Raw genomic sequence first — 21461 nt, forward strand, 5'->3', positions numbered from 1 at the left:
ACCTAGAGCCAGACATCCTGGAGTCTGAAGTCAAGTGGGCCTTAGGAAGCATCACTACGAACAAAGCTAGTGGAGGTGATGGAATTCCAGTTGAGCTATTTCAAATCCTGAAAGAAGATGCTGTGAAAGTGCTGCACTCAATATGCCAGCAAATTTGGAAAACTCAGCAGTGGCCACAGGACTGGAAAAGGCCAGTTTTCATTCCAATCCCAGAGAAGGGCAATGCCAAAGAATGTTCAAACTATCACACAATTGCACTCATCTCAGTTCATTTCAGTCACTCAGTCGTGTCTGACTTTGCAACCCCATGAATCGCAGCACACCAGGCCTCCCTGTCCATCACCAACTCCCGGATTTCACCCAAACTCATGTGCACTGAATTGGTGATGTCATCCAACCATCTCATCCTGTCGTCCCCTTCTCCTCCTGCCCACAATCCCTCCCAGCATCAGGGTCTTTTCCAATGAGTCAACTCTTCGCATGAGGTGCCCAAAGTATTGGAGTTTCAGCCTCAGCATCAGTCCTTCCAATGAACACCCAGGACTGGTCTCCTTTAGCATGGATTGGTTGGATCTCCTTGCAGTCCAAGGGACTCTCAAGAGTCTTCTCCAACACCACAGTTCAAAAGCATCAATTCTTCGGCACTCAGCTTTCTTTATAATCCAAGTTTCACATCCATACATGACCACTGGAAAAACCATAGCCTTGACTAGATGGACATTTGTTGGCCAAGTAATATCTCTGCTTTTTAAGGTGCTGTCTAGGTTGGTCATAACTTTCCTTCCAAGGAGTAAGCATCTTTTAATGTCATGGCTGCAGTCACCATCTGCAGTGATTTTGGAGCCCCCAAAAATAAAGTCTGACACTGTTTCCACTGTTTCCCCATCTATTTCCCATGAAGTGATGGGACCAGATGCCATGATTTTCGTTTTCTGAATGTTGAGCTTTAAGCCAACTTTTTCACTCTTCTCTTTCACTTTCATCAAGAGACTTTTTAGTTCCTCTTCACTTTCTGCCATAAGGATGGTGTCATCTGCATATCTGACGTTATTGACATCTCACATACTAGTAAAGTAATGGTCAAAGTTCTCCAAGCCAGGCTTCAACAGTACTTGAACCGTGAACTTCCAGATGTTCAAGCTGGTTTTAGAAAAGCCAGAGGAACCAGAGATCAAATTGTCAACATCCGTTGGATCATGGAAAAAGCAACAGAGTTCCAGAAAAACATCCACTTCTGCTTTACTGACTATGCCAAAGCCTTTGACTTTGTGGATCACAATAAACTGTAGAAAATTCTGAAGGAGATGGGAATACCAGACCACCTGACCTGCCTCTTGAGAAACCTATATGCAGGTCAGGAAGCAACAGTTAGAACTGGACATGGAACAACAGACTGGTTCCAAATTGGGAAAGGAGTACGTCAAGGCTGAATATTGTCACCCTGCTTATATGCAGAGTACACCATGAGAAACACTGGGCTAGAGGAAGCACAAGCTGGAATCAAGATTGCTGGGAGAAATATCAATAACCTCAGATATGCAAATGACAGCACCCTTATGGCAGAAAGTGAAGAAGAACTAAAGAGCCTCTTGATGAAAGGGAAAGAGGAGAGTGAAAAAATTGGCTTAAGGCTCAACATTCAGAAAACTAAGATCATGGCATCTGGTCCCATCACTTCATGGCAAATAGATGGGGAAGCAATGGAAATTAGTAACAGACTTTATTTTCTTGGGCTTCAAAATAATTGCAGATGGTGACTGCAGCCATGACATTAAAAGACGCTTACTCCTTGGAAGAAAAGCTATGACCAACCTAGACAGCATATTAAAAAGCAGAGACACTACTTTGCCAACAAAGGTGTCTAGTCTAAGCTATGTTTTTTCCAGTGATCATGTATGGATATAAGAGTTGGATTATAAAGAAAGCTGAGCGCCAAAGAACTGATGATGCTTTTGAACTGTGGTGCTGGAAAAGACTCTTGAGAGTCCCCTGGATTGCAAGGAGATCAAACCAGTCCATCCTAAAAGAAATCAGTCCTGAATGTTCACTGGGAGAACTGATGTTGAAGCTGAAACTCCGATCCTTTGGCCACCTGATGCGAAGAACTGACTCATTGGAAAAGACCCTGATGCTGGGAAAGATTGAAGGCAGGAGGAGAAGGGGACGACAGAGGATGAGATGGTTGGATGGCATCACTGACTCGATGGACATGAGTTTGAGCAAGCTCCAGGAGTTGATGATGGACAGGGAAGCCTGACTTGCTGCAGTCCATGGAGTCAATCACATGACTGAGTGATTGAACTGAAACAAAATAGAGAAAGTCTAACTTCCAGATTTCAAAACTGGTACTGGCATAGAATCACAGACACATACCAATGGAATAGAGTAGGGAGTCCAGGAATAAACCCTTCACAGATGATCAAATGATTTTCGATAAGACAACCATTCAATGGGAAAAAGAGTGTTTCCAACAAATGGTCCCAGGAAAACAGGATATGCAGAGTCATAAAATTGGACACTTACCTAACACCATATACAAAATTTCACTTGAACTAGATGAAAAATGTAAAACATAAGAGCTAAAACTATGAAACTCTTAGAAGACAACATAAGGGCAAAGCTCCATGAAAGCAGATTTGGCAATAATTTCTTGGATATGATATCCAAAGCACAAGACTAGCCACCTGGGAGGCCCAGGAAAAAATTGGACTTCATCAAAGTTAAATACTTCTGTACATCAAAGGACAGTTATCAACAGAGTGAGAAGGCAACCCACAGAATGGAAGGAAATATTTGCAAATCATGTCTATTAACAATATATAAAAGAATGCAATCAGAAACTGTCCAAAGGACTTTAAGGGACATTTCTCCAGGAGATACACAGATGGTCAAGAAATACATGGGAAAGACGGTCAACATCACTAAAAATCATTAGGGAAATGCAAGTCAAACCCACAATAAGATACCTGTTCACACCCATTAGGATGATTGTTGTAAAAACACAATTCTGCAGAGGCACAAAGGTGGCTTTCAAGGTGTGGACAAACAGGTTTCTTTCCCTAGGCAATGGGTACATGGGTGTTTGTTTATAATTATTCCTGAAACTGTAGTATGTTTTATGTAATTCTTTATATGATGTTTCACAATATTTTAAAAGGCCAAATGAACTCCCCGCCATGACCAAAACAAGTAAAAGTGATGGATCTCCATTTTTTACTTCCCAGATGGTTTATGCTCTGGCATAACACTGGAACATCTAAAAACACCACAGTGATTACTTTGCAGTCTCCTCATTAAAGATTTTCCTCTCAGAATACATCTATTCTGCTTTCCCTCTCAGAAATAAAATGATTCCACTTCCTTCTCCCAGATGTCTTAAGACAATGAACCAGAACAGGCTTACCTTATCATTTTGCCTGGTAAGTCGCTTCTCACAACAAGATCATTCCCTGGATATAAGTTAAATTTTATGACCTTATGAGAAAATATCCATATATAATGTTTAATGTGTTTAAAACACTGTTTTGATGGAAATATAATGGCTGTTCACATCAAATGAACACTAATCAATAAAATATGAGTTCATGCAGAGCCACCAATTCCAACAGAACTTTGGAATCCCTGAAAATCAAGCACAGACACGCAGATAAGTATAGTATTTAATCGAAATATATTTGTCTAATGTCTACAAAGTGTGAACAATTGGTCTTAAGAAAGCAGACGAAAGGCACAGAATTAGTATTACTACAGAGAAGCATTCATGCTACTGGATTGTATAAATATTCTCAGAGTGGCACAGTAAAAAATAAATTAAGCATTGAGCAAAGATCAAATACTTCATTTTCTCCTTGCTTTATGTTCTGGTCATGTCCTGACCACATTTGTAAAGGCTGAAGACTGAAACAGAACTGAAACCATGGAACACTTAGGCAGGCTGCATGGGTGTTTTAATCACAGTGGTTTCCTCGCAGAGTTTGGGTCAAACAAGAGAGGGAGATGCACTAAAAAAAAAAAAAAAAAATCCACTGGGCATTCTTTTCTCCTTCCCCAAACGAAATGCAAGGCTGTGATAGTGCGTGATTGTACGTGCATGCGTATGTCTCACTTCTAAAGCCCTTTTCCCAAAGATAAAAGTACTGAAGTCTCCATAGGACTTGTTTTCTGCCATGAAAGCAGCAGCTTCTGAAAACTGTATGACTAGCGCTTTGAGCACAAGAAATCATCAGAGAGCTTCTGGGGCAAGGACGTGGGAGGACCGTCCCAAGGCAGGCCTGGCCGTGGCTCCCCCGGAGGGGCGCTCCATCCAGGAAGGCTCCAGCCTAGACCTGTAACAGCTTCCTGCCTACTCCCCATCCCGCAGGAGATGCAGATCATCTGTCTTGAGCATGGACAAACAAACAACGAAGTGGGGGGCAGAGTGGGAATCCCAGCCATAATGGGGAGCAGCGGCCACCTTCCACCAGACGGACGGCAGTCCGGCCACGCCTGTTCACCTTCGTCTGGACAGGACTCATCAACTGGAGAATACTTTGTGAGTGCAAAACGTTTTTTGGCAAAAGTGAAAACTAGAAAACTTGAAACCGTATTGATAAAAAGGAGCTCATAATCACCCGCGTCGCTGTTGGTAAGTGTGGGATTTCCATGTGTAGTGATATCCAGCAGACAGAGCGCGTGCGTGTGAACAGACGGTGTGCGGGGAGCTCTGCGCACAGACACGTGCACACGCAAGCCCAAATGGCTCTTGAATAAGCTCGATCCCACAGCAGAGTCTGGGGGCGCATCGCTCACAACAGAATCTCAGGTGCTGCGTCTTGAGGGCTCTCAGGTGGCCTCAGGGAAGACCAGAACCTTGACACCGTACCACTTTAATTGCTACAAGATCAGGGCTATTTCTGAAAGCTCTGCATCTCCACCCATCAGTGTGCCTTCCACAGGGGGTTGAAGTACACCCAGCCGTCACCCTGCAAGAGACAGGAGGACTCATCAATACGTGCAGACCTGTCAGTGAGGCGAGGGAAGAAGCAAAGGGGTCCTCCCCGCCCAGCCCCTAGGACCCTGAGGAGCAGCGCTGGCTCCCACCGGCCTGTGCCCCTGCCTCGCTCCTCACGGCGCACAGCCCAGCCACCCCTCCTAGAGCCCACGGGACCTGCGCCTCTGCCACTTCAGGAGGAAACCCCACGAAATGACCAAAACAACAAAGAGGAGGCAGATGGCCTGTTTGGTTTCCGTCAAGGAAGATTAATTGGCCCCAAAAGAAAAAGCACCTTGAAAGGGCAGGACAGGAGGGAAAAAGGAAGGTATTTGGATAAACGGACAGGGAAGAGAAAACCCAACGGCCTGAGTAGGAGGAACCTGCCCAAAGCAATGACTTTACAGCCCACTAAAGGCACACAGCAGGCGGCAGCCCCAAACACGCCAGCAGCCCCAGGAGACGACACCAGTCACACGCAGTACTGGTGAGGAAAAGCCGAGACTCCCAGCAATGTGGACCTGGTGTTAAGTTTGTTTCTGAGCCTGAGTAAAGGTGTTTCTGGAGGAGGGTGGCATGTGGGTTGGGGGGGGGAGGTGCGGTAGACACCCTGCCCCCGTGCAGGGGAGGGGATAGCCCCATCTTCCCTGGCCAGAGTGGAACTGGAGGGGGAGGAGGTGAGGATCGGCCTTGTCTGTCTTGCCTCACTCATCTGGACTTCTGCCCTTGAGCTGAGGTTCACACCATCAGCTCCCTGGGTCTCAGGCTATGGATTGAATAAACCACTGGCTCTCCTGCAGTTCAAGCTTGCGACCCACACATCTCGTGGCTTTGCAGCCCCCACCATCTCATATAGTTCTACACGAGCTCCTATCCCCTGTTGGTTCTGTCCTGTTTCTCTGGGGAACCCTGACTAATAGAGAGTCGCCTGCCCTGGGCAAGCCCTCCAGACAGGGACCGCTCCCAGTTTCCCCCAGCAGGCTTCCTGTCTAAAGCAGCGGCCAACTGTGACGCCGACGCTCAGCCCACAGCCCTGGTTCCAGCCCACCTCATGGTCACCCTCTCTCCCTGCAGCCTTCCGGCTACTTGGGGCCATCCTTCCACGGAGTGCAAGTCAAGACGCCACCAGTGGACAGAAAGTCCAGACAGACTGCCACTGGCTCTCAGTGTTTAAACTTTTACAGATTCCTCGTCACCAGCTGAGTATCTGACCTCTCAGAAATTCTGATTTCTGGCTTCTCGTGAAAACTGGGGAATCAGCTTGTGATGGCCTGGAGGTGAGTAGCATCCACCCCTTTGAGAACAGACGGCCGGTTTCTCTCATCAACTGTCTCAGACTCCTGGCTGCCTGCCTGGAACACTGCGGCTCCCGCGCTTCTGTTGTTCCCAGTTCTGTCCTCAGGACACCGCCCAGCTGCGCCACAAACACCTGGGCACATGGCGCTCTGACCAGCAGGTGGGCCAGCAGGCTGAGGGTGGTTTCCCCAGGATTGCTGGTGACCTGGGACAACCCTCCCCAACCCCCACCGGTCTCTCCCTCCAAGTCCATTCCACTGGCCCCAAGAGAGGCAAAGCTCTAAAAAGGTGCTTGTCATAGGAAGGTTCCAACCTCCCCAGGTGAGGAGACGGGCTGGGCAAGCCTTTCCCATTAACTCGCTATAGAAGACGGAGTAGCAGTCTGCGGCCTCTGTGAAGCGCTAGGTGCCCAGAGCGCGCCCCCGCTGCGCGCCTCCCCCCCGGCAGGGGCGCTCCTCTAAAGGAAACCTGAGAGCGGTGGGCACTCAGGGCCCCGGGGCCACGGCCGCCATGCCCAGCCCTCCCTCGTCCTCCCTGCCCGTCCCCCGCCCACCCCGCCGGCCGGCACCTCCTGGATGAAGTACTTGGGCCGCCAGGGCACGCGGAGGTTCTCCCGCTTCCGCTCCTCCGCCCGCTGCTTCTCCTCCAGCCGCCGCTTCTGCTCGGTGGCCGCCTCCATGTCCCCTAGGCGCAGGCACCGGGTCACCTCCCGCCAGAGGTTCCTGGGGGAACATGGGGGGCACAGTTAGCAGTCAGGCACGGCCAGCGGCCCGAGGCTGTGATCCCGGGGCCCCATCTGCACCCAACCCTGAATCCCCTCTACCCTCCCGGGCTCTGAGCGCCAGGGGACCAGTCTAGGGGTGATGGAAGGAATCCTGCTGCTCCTACAGCCAGAATCCACGCAGACCCTTCCACGCGGCAGGTACCTTGTTTATAAGCAGTGTACATTAACTCATCACCACAACACACCAGTGACACAGACGTGATGTTAGGACCCCATCCTAAAGCAGAGAAAAGATGACCCACACCCAGGGCAGCCACCTGCCCGAGGTCAGCAAGTTGATGGATGCAAACAGTGGCTGCTCCCGCAGGGGAAGCCCGAGTTACAGACACCTGGAGGATCCACCACCTGCCCGTGTCTACATGCGAAGTGAGACTCGTTCATTCATTCGTTTACTGGAGAAGCCATCAGCTTCCTTCCTGAGGAAACACCTCCCCACTAGTCCCACTCTGTCCTGGAGCTGAGTTGGGGGGGACCCACATTTAGGTGAAGGGTCACTTCCTCACTTTCTCATATCAGAACCCGCCCAGATTCCGCACAAAGGGAACAGCAGACTTCTCCACAGAGAGCACCCCTCCCTGGCTTGGGGGACACGGATGCCTCTGCAGCAGGCTGAGCACAGGCGCCCTGTTAGCTCCTAGGCCAGGGAGTCAGCAGTGGAGCGGCCAAGCTGTCCAAGACAGCAGCCTCCTGGGGAATCCGAGTCCAGGACGGGAGCTGGGCTCAGGCTGCAGAGGCCAGACTGCCCGCCCCTGCCCCAGTCAGTGCCCACCCCACAAAGCCCCAGGGACAGTGGCGTCCCAGCTCCCAGCGTACACAGGAGAAAGCTCTGGAGCGGGGCAGGAAGCCAGGTCCAACCGGGCTCCCAGCTCTCGCTCTTTCTACTGCACCCTGAGAGCTTAGAGGGGAAGAGGTGGGCTCAAAGAGGAAAAGGGGGTGGGGAAGCAGACAGGGAAGGCTGGTTGCTGCCTCAAACTGGCTTTTCCATTGCCCCCACCTTCAACACACATCTCGTGCAGAGGGAATGACCAGGTGCCTGGACTAGGGTGGGGGTGCTCCCAGGGCAGGACTTCCCCTGACAAGTCCCATCATAGGATAGTGGCCTCAAAACTAGAGGGCAGAGAGCCCCCATGGCTGGAGACGGGATGATGAGCAAGGAGCGGCCCCGCTTCAAGGGCTCTACCCATTCATTCACAGGCTCCACCCAGAAACCCTTGGAGGGGCAAGGCCAGGGCTCACTGGGGAAGGCGCTGAACCTCAGGCCGAAATGCAGGGCAGAAAAGCCTCCAGGGCTGGGAGGGTAGGAGCAGGTCAGCATGAAAAGCAAAAAGGAAGCCCAGGGAGCCTTCGCAGAGAGCAGGGAGGTCCTGGAGGCCAGGGGTGGTCAGCAGCAGCACGCAGGCCAGGCTCGGGGCATCGTGAGCACGCTGACGGGGGCGCCTGATGAAAAGCAGCTTCTCTTCCCGCAACGGGGCAGGCGTTCCCTTCCACGGGGCGGTGGGGAGGGGGGCCAAGCCCCTGTGGGGCCAAGGCAACCAGGCGGTCCTTCCTTGGCCTCCGCAGGTGGGGCCTGGCTGGCAGGCATGTAAGCGGGCTCAGGTGCTCCAAATGGCAGACGCTGCACCTCTGGGCCATTCCTACCACAAGACAAGGTGGACAGCTGGGTTTGCCGACGGCCCAGTTCTAGGTGCCAGGAAGTCCACGTGTGTGAGACAAGAAGCATCAACCCCCGCCCTTCTCCCGTTCCACACTCCATCCCCCATCCACTCTGCTCCAGGCAGGGGCCTGAGCTCCCTGCTCGAGGAGGCTCCCTAAGGACCAGCTAAGCCACGGACGTCCTTGGAAGCTTAGCTCGGGGAATCCGAGTTTAGTGCTCAACAGCCAGGCCAGAAACAAGGGGGGCTGTGACAGGAACCACAGGGCTCCTGACTGGGGGCCGGCATCATCAGAGGCCACGTGGGTGGGGGACACATCCCATCACAGCTCACTGGGCTGGGTTCACGCCCTCCCTTCCGACACGGAGGTCACACTCTCATCAATGAGCACCAGTGGGGGACTCCCAGCTCAACCAGATTTCCAGGACGCTGCAGCCCTCTTTCTAGTAAGCTCAGTGACAATGTATTATTTACACACACTGGGACCCCTGGCTCATTTCCACATAATAAGCACTTTTCCAATTTGGCGGCAAACTTTTCTGGTCACGGCAAACCCTTTCACGGGATCATCTGTGATTTCATTTTAATCCCATGTCATCTTTCTATAGAGCAGCATGCTTTTCGATAAGAGCAGGGGCTAGCAAATGTTCTCCTGTGAGGGCCAGCGAGGCAACATTTTAGGCTTTGCAGGCCGTTTCACTAGTATTGTCGCAAGACGGTGGCCGCAAACAGATGAACACTGCGGTGTTCCCACAAAATTTTACAAAAATCGTTTACAAGGTGCGATCTGGCTTGTGGGGCAAACTTGGCTGAACTCCTGGATTTAAAATTTTTAATGGCATATTTCCAGAAGACTCTGCTTCTGTACTTGCATAAACATCACATTAAGTGGCTGCAGAATATTCATATGACAGAGTGGATTCTCCTTTACTCACTTAACCATTCTCCAAATCACTGCACTGTTAAACGGTTTCTGTCTGTTGTTTAATTTAAAAAAAAAAATTTTTTTTCACTTTTAAAACCTTTTGTGAACTGAAGGAGTCTCCCTTAGATGAGATTCCCAGAAGCAGACTACAAAATAAAGGAGAAGTCACGAATTTAAAGCTTCCGGTCCCTGCAGCGCACCTGGCACCTGCCTGCACAGGACCCAGTGTCAATTTTTTCACAGCTAATCTGGTAAGAAAATAAAAGTATCTCACTGCTTAATTGCACAGTTTTTTGATTACTAGCATCGCTCTGTACTTAACTTAGTGATTAAGTAACAGACCAGCAGAGCTGACAAATTCTTGTAAGACGGGCAGTAAAGTCCGGGCGGGCTGTCTTCACATTCTACCCCATGACTGCAGAACAATAAACTGAAAGCGGCAACCGGTCTATTCCTAAGTGACGCCCAGAGGATAACTCCCGTTTCTAAAGGAGTCAGAACTTGATTCTGGCCCCGTCCCGAGACGTCCTCTCTGCCCCTTGGGTCACGTGCTAAGGTCAGCAGAGCTTGGTCCCCACCTGGACTCCATGGGGCCCTGCTTCTCCAGGGGGCGGATCTTCTTGGGGTACACGGGCAGCGTGGTCGTGTCGATGACCTTGGTCTCCCCGTTGTTGTAGGTGAACTCCAGGGTCCCGTTCCACTCCCCGTGGGCTTTGCACACGATGGTGTTGGTGGGGTTGTGCTTCACTTCTGCTGTGACCCTGAACGAACAAAGAGTGCAATGGACACACTTTGTGAGATTTTCAGAACACAGACTGACTTCAAAAGGTGTGCTCACGTCGAGAGATTCTTTTTTTTTTTAATGGGGCTGCTCTTTTGCTCAAAGACTAGCTCTTAAAATGTGATCTAACATCCTTGAGCAGATAAGGAAAGCATCAGTGGGCAAACAGGTAGATCTGAATAACGTCTAAGGACGTAGCAATGTTAACTGCTTAGCTTTTTAAATTGAAGTATTCTTTATTTACAACGTGTGTTAGTTTCAAGAAAACAGTGATTCATATAGTTTATACACACATATATGAACATGTATATATATTTTTTCAGATTCTTTTCCCTTATAGGTTTATAATAAGATACTGAGTAGAGTTCCCTGTGCTATACAGGAGGTCCTTGTTGTTTACCTGTTTTATATAAAGTATGTATATGTTAATCCCAAAGTCCTAATTTATTCCCTCCTCAGTTTTCTCGGTTTGTTTTCAATTAATATTGCTTTACTGATTTTTGACAATAAATTAGGCAGCTTAAAATTATACGTGCTTTATTGCTCTTTATTGTGAGTTGTTTAGTTGAATCTCATCAATTTCTTAGTTTTGATAAACATGCAAAGGTTTTACAAAATGTTATTATTGCAGTGGAAATCACCCTTCTTCCTCAAATAGCATCTAACAGTGTACATTTTGGGACCTCTCTGGCAGTCCAGTGGTTAAAATTCCACACTGCCACTGCAAGGTGGTGGGTCTGACCCTGCTGGAACTAGGGTCGCTGGTAAGGGAACTAGATCCTGCATGCTGTGGGGTGCGGCAAAAAAACTTTTTTTAGTAATAATAGTGTACATTTCAACCACCAAAAGAACATAAGAGCCTCAGGAGAACTTTTCAATCTCTCATCGAGGGAGACTCCCTGCAGCCTGGTGTACGAGGGCCCTGGTGGAGGTGTGTGGCCTCTCGCCTCACTCACCCTGCCCGGGGACTCGGGCTCTGCTCTGGGTGAAGGCAGAGCCCACTCCCTCTCCCTAGGAGCCTGCTGCGGACAGAATAACACAGCAGGAATGGGAGGTGGAGGAGCCTCTTTTCCTCTTTTCATCCACACTCCGGATTAATGTGGAGTTTCTGAACACAGGCCTGGAAGCGTTCCCCCTGAGCTTGGACACAGCTGGGGGCCCAGGGTGCACCCAGGATCCTCTGGCGGATCCTGTGGGAAGGGTGTCTGTGCTGTGCTGGTAACGCTCTAACAGGCTCACCACGAGGGAAACACCTGGTTTGCAGCCCTTCTGTGAATTTCTTCCCTGCCCCAACCTTGGTGGATCTCAAGCCATCAGGCAGGACCAGGGGCCGCAGAGCGGGGGAGAAACGCACACAGTCGGCTCTTAGGAGCCAGTGTGTCCAGCTCCAAAATGGCAGGAGGGCATCCACTTCCTGGGATGAACGTCACCATCCAACACCCCTAGGTGAACGCCACCCAGGACAACTTTCCAAGAGAAAGGCATAAGAAAGTCCTCCTTTGCTTATCCAGTGATCTGCTCCAAAGGGAGAGAATCTTATAACCAAAACCATGAAAACGAGGTGAAGCTCCGCTCCAAGCCCTCTCCTTCCTCTTCTTAAGGCATGCTTCCTAGCTTCCCAAAGGAGAGAAACAGTCCTGCTCTCGAAGACACAGGATTCAGGATGTTGCGTGGAGCTCATGGACCAGCTGTATCAGAACAGGTCAGGCGGCGGCCTGGGGAGCGAGAGGCGACAGTAACCCCAGAAGCCCTCTGCTCTCTGCTCTCTGCTCCACCAGCACCTCACCAGGCCGGGAAGGGTCCAGAGCTCTGCCCCAGGAGACCCGTCATCTGAAAAAGATCCCTTAACTGGATTTTGATTATCAGTGCATCTCCCGGCTGGAACCCAGGCTTCGGACGGAGAGACGAGGCCTGGGGCCTCGTGATCAGATGGACACGGGCCCGGCCCCTGCCACTGCCTACCTGTGGACCTTGCCCCCGTAGAAAGGCTTCGTGTGGAAGATGACGGTGGCCGAGTAGCCGGTCTTGGCACAGGCGATGCTGACTTTGCCTCCGAGCTCCACCCACGGAAGGGTGAGGATGGACCGGGCGTAGGCGCTGGGCAGGGTGAACACGTACTCCTCCCCGTGCTCCAGGAGCCGCAGCACGCCTGGGGGAAGACGGCGCATCAGGCTCGCCCACAACGGAAAGGCGGCTGGTCAAACCCAGCGCGACCCTGCGGGGCTTCGTGCCCCCCGTTCCTCATCGGCAAGACTCAAGCCTCCCCGACCTCCCCGGAGGTCCAAAGGGCAAACCCGCACAGTTGCTAACCAAGACAGGAGCAGCGCTGCTGCTGACTGCAGCCGGGACCTGGGAACCTGCATGCCCACCGATGGAGGAGTGGACTGCGGAGATGCGGTACACGCACCCAGAGGAGTATCAGCCATGAAGAGAGTGAAGCAGCCACTCACAGAGATGCGGACAGACCTGGTCCATCGTATGGAGTGAAGTCAGAAAGACAAGTACCACATATTAACACGCATACACGGAATCTGGAAACAGCGCAGATGGACCTGGCTCCAGGGCAGGAACAGAGACACAGATGTACAGAGTAGACCTGTGGACCCTGCACACAGCCTCATCTTTCAGCAGCCCCGCCCCTGAACTACTCAGCTCCTCACCCCATCCTCCCGGATTGGGATGCACAGCTTGGAGGCCAGGAACCCACCGTGTCCTCCTTTGCTGGGCAAAGTAATAAAGCTGTTCTCTTCTACTTCACCCAGAACTTGGCCTCTGAGATTTGATTTGGCACCAGGCATAGAAGCTGAGCTTGCAGCATCACTGGGGACCAGTGCAAAGATGAGAAACCAAACCTGCTCTGGCCACGGATGTCACGCCTCCCGCCTCTGCCCAGGCGCCCCTGCCAGCCGCCTCGCTGCCAGTCCCGTGTGCCATGCCTCTACTGCTTGTCAGGCACCAGGAACACACGCGAACCACACAGACTCATCCTCTGCCCTCAAGAAGGCGAAAGACAGGTGGGTGTGAGTGAGGGGCCAGCAGAGCCACGACTGTGATGAGGAGGGACGGGGAGGAGCTGACCTGGCAGGACAGACTCCCCTGGGGAAGGGACGCAGGAGCTGGGCTAAGGGCTGAGCTGGGGAGGAGGGCAGGGGAGAGTATCAGGTTGAGGAAGGCGTGTGCAAAGGCCCTGTGGTGGGAGGCAGCCAGGTGAGCATGGGGTGGGGGGGAAGGGGGCTGAGAAAAGGCTCCTGGGGGAGAAAGGCTGGTGGTGGGCAGAGGTGTGGAGGCTGCTCAGTCTACAGGGGCCAGACTGCACCTTTAAACTTCTAAAAGCCTGTTGACGAGTTCTGCCTTTATCCTGAGGGCAACAGAGACAGGCTCAAAGGTTCCCAGGGAGTTAGAAATCAGAGCGCACTGCGCTGGCCACCACCCAGGGGAGTCTGCCCCAGAAGCTGAGCACTAGACCTGGAGAGCTCTGACCCTCTTGCCACACTGCAAACGATTCGGGGTTCTCTCTTTTTCTGGGGAAAAGAACGATAGTTTGGACCAAGTTCTCAAAGACCGCTGTGAGCACCGCTGTACGCACCATCTCCCCGGGCTGCTAGAGAGCGGGTGCATCAGCGTCCAGCTCCTGCCTGCTGGGCGCCCCACCAAGGGCCAGCACCTCCCTGCCCAGCAGAGGCCTGGGAACCAGCAGGATGGGCTTCCTGAGGTTCACTCTGTGTGAGAGCCTTCCCGGCCTCCCACCCTACCCTGGGGCTCTGCTTCCTATAGAAATGCCCTCCTGCCTCCACTCCTGTCCACGCTGGCCTGGCAGCGGGAAAGGGCACCGAGAGCCTCAGGAAAGCCAGTGTGTGCTTCGGATCCATGCGACCAGAAGCATCAGTCATGTCCCCTCCCTGGGCCTCTGGTTCCTCTACCGGGAAGAATAAGGAGGCTCAATGCGCCCTGGGGACCCTGCCTGGCTCCAGGGCCTTCACAACTACTCACTGAGCATTCCTTGGAAACAAAGAAATGAAAACTCAGCTGGCACTTCCCTCAGCCTAGATAAGCATCTAAATCAACAGGCCTAGATACCACTCAGTCATGAAAAGAATAAAGTCACATTTTCACCAACATGGATAAAACTAGAGATGAGCACACTACGTGAAGTAGGTCAAGCAGAGAAAGACAAATGCCACATGGTACCACTTACATGTGGGTCTAAAACATGACACAGATGAGCTTATCTATGAAACACTCTGCTTATGTAACTTACATGCAAAACACATCGTGCGAAACGCCAGACTGGATGGACCACAATCTGGAATCAACTGGGGGAAATATCAACAATCTCAAATGACATCACTCTAAAGGCAGACAGCAAAGAGGAAATAAAGAGCCTCTTGATGAGGGTGAAAAAGGAGAGTGAAAAACTGGCTTAAAGCTCAACATTCAAAACACTAAGATCATGGCATCTGGTCCCATCAATTCATGGCAAATAAATGGGGAAACAATGGAAACGGTGAGAGACTTGGGCTCCAAAATCTCTGCAGACAGTGACTGTAGCCATGAAATTAAAAGACGCTTGCTGCTTGAAAGAAAAGCATTGACAAATCTAGACAGCGTATTAAAAAGCAGAGGCATCACTTTGCAGACAAAGGTCCATCTAGTCAGAGCTATGGTTTTTCCAGTAGTCATATACAGATGTGAGAGTTGGAACATAAAGAAGTCTGAGTGCTGAAAAATTGATGCTTTTGAATTGTGGTGCTGGAGAAGACTCTCGAGAGCCCCTTGGACTGCAAAGAGATCCAACCAGTCCATCCTAAAAGAAATCAACCCTGAATATTCATTGGAAGGACTGATGCTAAAGTTGAAGATCCAATACTTTGGCCACCTGATGTGAAGAAACTGACTCACTGGAAAAGCCCCTGATGCTGGGAAAGACTGAGGGCAAGAGGAGAAGGGGCCGACAGAGGATGAGATGGTTGGATGGCATCACCGACTCAATGGACGTGAATTTGAGCAAACTCCAGGAGATGATGAAGGATAGGGAAGCCTGGCGTGCTGCAGTCCATCGGGTCCCAAAGAACTGGATAGAACTTAGCAACTGGGCAACAAAGCATAAGCAGACTCACAGACATGGAGAACAGAATTGTGGTCGCCAAGGGAGAGGGGGCTAAGGCAGGGATGGCTCGGGAGGCCGGGGTGAGCAGAATACATCGGACGGATAAACAGCAAGGTCCTACTGCATAGCGCAGGCAACCACATCCAGTGTCCTGTGATAAACCGTAATGGAGGAGAATACAAAAAAGAGCGTGAGTGTGTGAGTGTGAGTGTGTGTGTGTGTGTGTGTGTGTGTGTGTGTGTGTGTATCTGAGCCACTTTGCTGTACAGCCAACAAATTAAAATAAAAACATCAACCAATCAATTGAGCTGGAATTTTCCCAGCAGAGAGAGACTGTGGGTGTGGCTGTGTCCCTTTCAGCCCCAGGAGCTCGCCAAGAGAGTCTGAAGATACAGAGGGGTCACGAGTACTGAATTTCCAAAGCCCACATAAAGATGTACTGGAGGAGTCACTCAATTTACTCTTGAAAACTCCTTGAATTGCCCGTGAGCCACAGTGGATGGAACAAACCAGGCTCGTTCAGAACCCTCACGCTCACCCCGGGTGAAGTCCTGCCAAGTCAGACCTGCCGGCACACAGATAGCAGGCTGTGAGCCCAGGGGACAGCTGCGTGTGTGTGTGGCGGGGTGGGGTGGGGGGTCCACAGTCTACCCCAGGAGGGAACAGCTGCGTGGGGCGGTGGGGCAGGGGGCAGGATGCTCACGCGCAGGCACCTGGAGAAGTGAAGATCCCTGAGAAAAGCAGGCTTATGGGTCACTCAGGATCACGGGGCAGGCCTGAGGGGCAGAGGTCGCAGCAACACTGAAATCTCTCCCTCTCACTCTCTTATGTTACATGAATCTCTGTAACATAACCGCCCAGGCAACACGGCTCCACTCCACCAGATACGCCAAAATTCTGAGCACACTGACCTCTGCACCATCTTAAGTACAGCATCTTCCCCAAAGCCAAGCCTCAGGCCTCTCTCTCCTCACTGTCCCTCCTCCCAGAGCTGAGAGGCTCCAGGTAACCCCTGGGGCCCTGTCCTGAGATGCAGGCGAGGGTGAACCCGTGTCTCCCAGGAGGACCTGACCCTTGTCCCTTCTCACGGCTCCTGCTCAGGACCCTGGGGAAGTATGGGCAGGCCTGAATTGCTTTCATTTTCAAGGCTACTTGCGCCCTTCCTAGAATTAAGCTGCTAAAGATAGAGGCAGGTGGCAAGTTTCAGCTCATGCCAAACAGATCTGAGACCAACAAGTCAAGAGGGACTGGAAGTGGAAGCTGGGGAGAATGAGGCCCCACTGATTCCACCGTGCTCCGGTTCTGCTCAGAAGCCTCGAGGTCTCAGGGCCTGTGGCAGTGAGGAGGGGCCCCGAGACCGGGAGGAGGAAGCTGCAGGTGCCTCCGTCACCTGCCTTCAAGGGCGCAGAGAAGGCGGCTCTCTGTCCCCCATCCCTGCCCTCCTCGCTGACGGACTACACGGCAGTCCAATCCTCCCAGGGGACTCAGGTGTCCCCGAGAGCACCATCCCACCCCTGCCGTCCACACTGGCCCCATCTGTGGTCAGCCCTCCCAGCCTCGGCGACCCCAGCCCACTGGCACATCCCGCAGTGGCCTCTGCAGAGCAGGAGCGTGCAGCAGCCATGAGCCCCACTTGCTGGGTCTTCCTGTCTCCTTTATGAGCGTAAACTTGGTGAGCTACGATCAGACAAGTGATAGTTTCTTTAGAACGTATTTACCTGGAGCATATGCCTGGAGATGGTTAGATAGCATCACCAATTCAATGGACATGAACTTGGGCAAACTTGGGGAGACAGGGAAGGACAGGGAGGCCTGGCGCGCCACAGTCCACGGGGTCACGAAGTCAGAAGCAACTAAACAACAATATGTGTCACCATTTTTTTTTAAAAAAAGTCTTAGATGAGACCTTCCCAGGTGGCTCGGGGGGAAAGAATCTGCCTGCAATGCGGGAGACATGGGTTCAATCCCTGGGTTGGAGAGATCCTCTGGAGTGGAAAATGGCAACCTGCTGCACTTTTCTCGCCTGGAGAGCCCCATGGACGATGCGCCTGTGGTCGGAGGCCATGGGGCTGCAAAGAATCGGGCGTGACCGAGCACAGATGAGACCTGAGGACAGCAATCCCCAACATTGGCACCGCACCAGGGACCGGTTTCGTGGAAGAAACTCTTTTCACAGATGAGGGTTGGGGGTGGTGGTCTGGGGATGATTCACGCACATTACATTTACCGAGCACCTTATTTCTATCATCACATCATCTCCATCTCAGGTTATCAGGCGTTAGATCCTGGAGGCTGGGGACCCCTGCATCATTCCAAGTCCTCCGTCCTTCACCAGCCTGGTGACCTTAACTCCTCTGCCCCTCAGCTGATGCAGGGTAACGGAACCCAGACCTCACGGGGATGTGAAAAAGTGACCCCTGAAACTCAGCTAAGAGCACACAGCTATGCTGCTAGGATACTGATCACTCCCCACTCCCTGAAAGTGAAAGTAAAGTCAGTCAGTCGTGTCCGACTCTTTGCCACCCTGTGGACTGTAGCCCACCAGGCTCCTCCGTCCATGGGATTCTCCAGGCAAGGATACTGGAGTGGGTTGCCATTTCCTTCTCCAGGGGATCTTCCTGACTCAGGGACTGAACTCAGGTCTCCTGCATTGCAGGCAGACGCTTTAACCTCTGAGCCACCAGGGAAGCCCCACTCTCTGGGCAGGTGAATTCTTAGCAGTGCTTCTTCCGCTCAGGAATGAAGAGGAACTCACAAAGTCAGGTGATGGGTGATGCTCATGGGGGCTGGGGAGCCAGGTGGGAGGCAGCCCCCGCCTGCCCAAACCAAGGTGAAATTTCCCTCAAGTCCACTGAAATCAGAGGAGCGAGCCCCAGAGCAAGGCTGACTTACTGCACTGCTGAGACCGCTTTCCTGGGCTCTTTTCTGAAAACTCATAAATGTGTTCTCACTCATTAAATCACCAGCAATTATGCCTTCTCAAGACTCTGTTTTCAAGACTGCATACAAAAACCTGTCCCTAATAATGAATAAAAGACTATATTAAAACTAGACTTGCAAATGGGCTCACAAATGAAAGCTCCTTTTTAATTGGCCTAAGAGCTGAGAGAAGCTTAAAAACAGCGAATAATCCAGCCTCCCGGACCATGGCTAGTCCTCAAGCTGGGAGGTTTCTGCTTTAAATCCCACCAATTGATTTATCAATAAACATAAGGCCAAGTATGAAGACTTTGAAACTGAGGTATCTAAAATAATTCTGAGGAACCAAAATATTCCAACAGGATGTTGACACTGGAAAGAAAGCACAGAAGCATGGAAAGCGACTCCAGGGGACTAGTCTGCAGGCCCTGTGCGCCAGCCTTCACGGGCAAACCAGTCCTGGCCTATCCCCTGGACCCATGTACTGGGCACTGGTCTGGAGTTCTGGGGGGCAGGGGTTTCCAGACCAGCTGGATGAGCCATGTCCCCAGCAATCCGGTGGGTGCCAAGCAGAGGGACCCATGCCTCCTTTCATAGAGTGATGCCACCTCGGGGAGGGCTGAACAGTGTCAGCGCTGGGGGACCATTCAGGGAGGTCTCTGAGGAGCAACTAGGAAAAGTCAAGGCACAATGGAGCACTTGATAAGGGCATTCGATCACAGCCAAATGCGCCACAGCCTAAAGGCACTCATTTAAAGCTTCCCCGGGACTTCCCTATGGGGCCAGTGGCCAGGACTTCACGTTCCCAGTGCAGGGGGCCCGGGTTCGATCCCCGGTCAGGGAACTAGATCCCACATGCTGCAACAAAGATCCGACAGCAAAATGGATTTTAAAAGCTGAGCACAAGATTTCAGGCAGACCCATCGAATCTACAGGATGGAGGGCTGCAAATCGTCACTTCAAGCTCAACCAACGCATTCATGGCATGTCCCGGATCAGCACAAAGATGGCAGTGAGGCAAAGAAAAACAGCCCACCTCCCCCGGCGCCCCCCACCCACAACCCGCCCCCAGAGGCGCCTCGAGCCCAACAACCAGAATCTGGGAAGCTTGGTACTCTTAGAAGCGTTTTCCTGATGGGTGAGAGTGACTGAGGGGGAAACGGGGTCTTGTTCTGATGGGCGGGGCCATGCTCAGTCAATCTCTAATCCAATTTTCTGTTGATGGAAGGGGCTGTGTTCCCTCCCTGTTATTCACCTGAGGCCACTATGGTGGAGGTAATGAAGATAATGGCGACCTCCTTCAAAAGGTCCCGCACCCACTGCCACACCAGTGCCCCTGACCCCGCAGCAGGCCACCGCTGACCCACGCCTCCGCCAGAGACTCCTGGACACTCACGGGCAAGTCTGGGTCAGTCTCCTGTGGGGTCACTTCTCCTTTCTCCTGGGTCCTGGTGGGCACAGGGTTCTTTCTGTCTGTGCCCTCCCAGGGTCTGTTTCCCAGTCCTGGGTATGGGCCACGGTGGAGAGTTCTGAACAAAACGTGGTCCACTGGAGAGGGGAATGGCAAACCACTTCAGTATTCTTGCCTTGAGAACCCCATGAACAGTATGAAAAAGCAAAATGATAGGATACCAAAAGAGGAACTCCCCAGGTCATTAGGTGCCCAATATGCTACTGGAGATCAGTGGAGAAATAACTCCAGAAAGAATGAAGGGATGGAGCCAAAGCAAAAACAATACCCAGTTATGGATGTGACTGGTGATGGAAGAAAGGTCCGATGCTGTAAAGAGCAATATTGCATAGGAACCTGGAATGTTAGGTCCATGAATCAAGGCAAATTGGAAGGGGTCAAACAGGAGATGGCAAGAGTGAACGTCGACATTCTAGGAATCAGCGAACGAAGATGGACTGGAATGGGTGAATTTAACTCAGATGCCCATTATATCTACTACTGTGGGCAGGAATCCCTTAGAAGAAATGGAGTAGCCATCATGGTCAACAAGAGAGTCCAAAATGCAGTACTTGGATGCAATCTCAAAAACGACAGAATGATCTCTGTTCATCTCCAAGGCAAACCATTCAATATCACAGTAATCCAAGTCTATGCCCCAACCAGTAATGCTGAAGCAGCTGAAGTTGAACGGTTCTATGAAGACCTACAAGACCTTCTAGAACTAACACCCCAAAAAGATGTCCTTTTCATTGTAGGGGACTGGAATGCAAAAATAGAAAGTCAAGAAATATCTGGAGTAACAGGCAAATTTGGCCTTGGAGTACAGAATGAAGCAGGGCAAAGGCTAACAGTTTTGCCAAGAGAATGCACTGGTCATAGCAAACACCCTCTTCCACCAACACAGGAGAAGACTCTACACATGTACATCAGCAGATGGTCAACACCCAAATCAGATTGATTGTATTCTTTGCACCCAAAGATGGAGAAGCTCTATACAGTCAGCAAAAACAAGACCTGGAGCTGACTGGATCATGAACTCCTTATTGCCAAAATCAGACTTAAATTGAAGGAAGTAGGGAAAACCACTAGACCATTCAGGTATGACCTAAATCAAATCTTTTACACAGTTGAAGTGACAAATAGAATCAAGGGAGTAGATCTGATAGATAGAGTGCCTGAAGAACTATGGACAGAAGTTGGTGACATTGTACAGGAGGCAGTGATCAAGACCATCCCCAAGAAAAAGAAATGCAAAATAGTTGTCTGAGGAGGCTTTATAAACAGCCATGAAAAGAAGAGGAGTGAAAGGTAAAGAAGAAAAGGAAAGATATACCCAACTGAATGCAGAGTTCCAAAGAATAGCAAGGAGAAATTAGAAAGCCTTCCCCAGCGATCAATGCAAAGAAATAGAGGAAAACAACAAAATGGGAAAGACTAGAGATCTCAAGAAAACTAGACATACCAAGGGAACATTTCATGCAAAGATGGGCTCAATAAAGGACAGAAATGGTATGGACCTAACAGAAGCAGAAGATATTAAGAAGAGGTGGCAACAATACACAGAAGAACTGTACA

General features: G+C 51.2%; 1 protein-coding gene across 2 annotated transcripts in view; it reads right to left on the reverse strand.

Annotated features, from left to right (window-relative positions):
• Nucleotides 1-3953: 3953 nt before the first annotated feature.
• The window catches only part of OSBPL10 (oxysterol binding protein like 10), a 320496-nt gene continuing 302988 nt past the window's right edge, over nt 3954-21461 (reverse strand). For both annotated transcript variants that reach the window (XM_068982153.1, XM_068982152.1), the window contains 4 exons: nt 12370-12556; nt 10205-10387; nt 6834-6987; nt 3954-4961 (listed from right to left, as the gene is read on the reverse strand). In XM_068982153.1, the coding sequence (XP_068838254.1) occupies nt 4917-4961; nt 6834-6987; nt 10205-10387; nt 12370-12556 (569 nt within the window). In that variant the 3' untranslated portion in view covers nt 3954-4916. The remainder of the gene's footprint in view (nt 4962-6833; nt 6988-10204; nt 10388-12369; nt 12557-21461) is intronic.

Source organism: Capricornis sumatraensis, chromosome 10 (assembly GCF_032405125.1).
Source record: "Capricornis sumatraensis isolate serow.1 chromosome 10, serow.2, whole genome shotgun sequence".
Taxonomy (NCBI): domain Eukaryota; kingdom Metazoa; phylum Chordata; class Mammalia; order Artiodactyla; family Bovidae; genus Capricornis; species Capricornis sumatraensis.